The sequence below is a fragment of the Lycorma delicatula genome, chromosome 2, assembly GCF_047948215.1.
Source record: "Lycorma delicatula isolate Av1 chromosome 2, ASM4794821v1, whole genome shotgun sequence".
Classification (NCBI taxonomy): Eukaryota; Metazoa; Arthropoda; class Insecta; order Hemiptera; family Fulgoridae; genus Lycorma; species Lycorma delicatula.
Window position 1 is genome coordinate 174,662,725 of NC_134456.1, and position 1,743 is coordinate 174,664,467.

Below are 1,743 nucleotides of genomic sequence, written 5' to 3' on the forward strand. Positions count from 1 at the left end.
GAAGAAGAGATCCTAGCCGCATTAAAGATGAGGATTGGCGTAGCGGAGGATGTGAAAATCTCCTCAATTAGACCAGGATTTGCTGAAAGTAAAAATGTGACTATTGTCACATCATACAGGGCGGCGAGCAAAATAGTAGAGCAGTGAATAAGAATAGGGTGGGTTAACTGTAGAGCATTCATAAGAGAAGACACTGAGAAATGCTACAGGTGCTGGGGAACTGGGCACAGACGCCACGAATGTAAAGGCCCTGATAGAAGCGACCTGTGCTTTAATTGTGGGGATAGAGGACACACAATTGCTAATTGTCAGGAGCCCAAAAAATGTCTCAAATGTGATAGTAATGAACATAGGACTAGGGCATGGCAATGTGGAAAACACCAGGATGCTTAGTGTGCTACAGGCTAATGTAAACAGGAGTAGGCTGTCGCACGATCTTGTGTCTAGGCTGATAATGGAGAAAAATGTTGAATTTTTAATTGTAACTGAGTCAAATATTTATGAGGCAGCAAGAACAGGATGGCATACTGACACTGTAGGAAATGTGGCAATTAAAGATGTCAGTCATAAGATTGCTTGGAAACTTGTTTTTAGAGGTAAAGGTGTTGTGGCTGCAGAAACACTGTCAGCAACAATCGTTGGAGTTTATATATCACCGAATGTGGATAATGTAGAATTTGATAGGACACTTGACGTAATTCAAAATGTGATTACTAACACAGACAAAAAGATCATAATGCTAGGTGACTTCAATAGTAGGCTGGTGGCAGCCAGGGGCCGCAGTACCAATAGGAGAGGAGAAATGTTGATGGAATTAATGGAGACATTAGGATGTCAATGTATAAATGATGACACTCCAACATTCGAGGCTAGAAGGCATACCTCAATCTTAGACCTCACTATCCTGGATGATAGATGGAGAAGACAGCAGTGGAGCTGGCAAGTGCCAGAACAGGATATAGCCAGTGATCATTATGCAACAATGGTTACACTGAAAGACATTAGTTTTAATAGTTATGATCGAGAAACTGTTCCTAGATTCATTGCAGAACAGATAGAGGCTATTACAGGCAAGGTTGCCATCAGATTAGCGGCTACTGAACAACTCACGCCAGAAACCCCTGCTAATATAATAAAACAAGAGATGGATAGGGAGATGCACTATGGAGTTAGAAAATGAATGGTGTATTGGTGGACTGGAGAAATCGCTTATCTTAGGCAGATTCTGCAAAATAAAAGAAGAATTAAGCAGAGGCTCAGAATAGCAGGCGGACTGAGATATGAAGAGGCCAACATGAGATACATAGAGGCAAGAAGAACACTAAATAGAACAATAAGAAAAGAAAAGAGAGACCATTGGGGAAGGCTATGTGAAGAACTCTATAAAGATCCCTGGGGCATGGCTTACAGAATAATTACCAAAAGGTTCGGTAGGTGTCTCCCTGTAATTACAAAGGAAGAAACAGAAAGGATAATTCCCAGCCTATTCCCGCATTTCACGTCCGATGAGAGAAGACACACTGAATGTGAGAGCAGACGTTTTGCAATGAGTGAGCTCTTATGTACTGGACGTATGGTAGCTATAAAGTCCTGGTCCAGATTATATCCCAGCGGCAATTATCAAGAAACTTATCAATCAAGCTCCATGGGAGATGCTAGAGGTGGTCAGTCATGGACTAGTAAACAAGACTTTCCTGGAGTGTTGGAAGGAGGCGAGAGTTGTGTTATTACCGAAGAGCACAG

The 1,743-nt window shown here is 41.9% G+C and overlaps 1 protein-coding gene across 1 annotated transcript; it reads left to right on the plus strand.

The window, feature by feature from the left end:
- Positions 1-343: 343 nt before the first annotated feature.
- Positions 344-1,180, plus strand: LOC142320002 (uncharacterized). The gene has a single exon (XM_075357682.1). The coding sequence runs from the start codon at positions 344-346 to the stop codon at positions 1,178-1,180; it is 837 nt and encodes a 278-aa protein (XP_075213797.1).
- Positions 1,181-1,743: the final 563 nt, after the last annotated feature.

Excerpts from the sequence above, each read along its gene's own strand:
- LOC142320002 (XM_075357682.1), top strand. The coding sequence starts at position 344 with ATGAACATAGGACTAGGGCATGGCAATGTGGAAAACACCAGGATGCTT.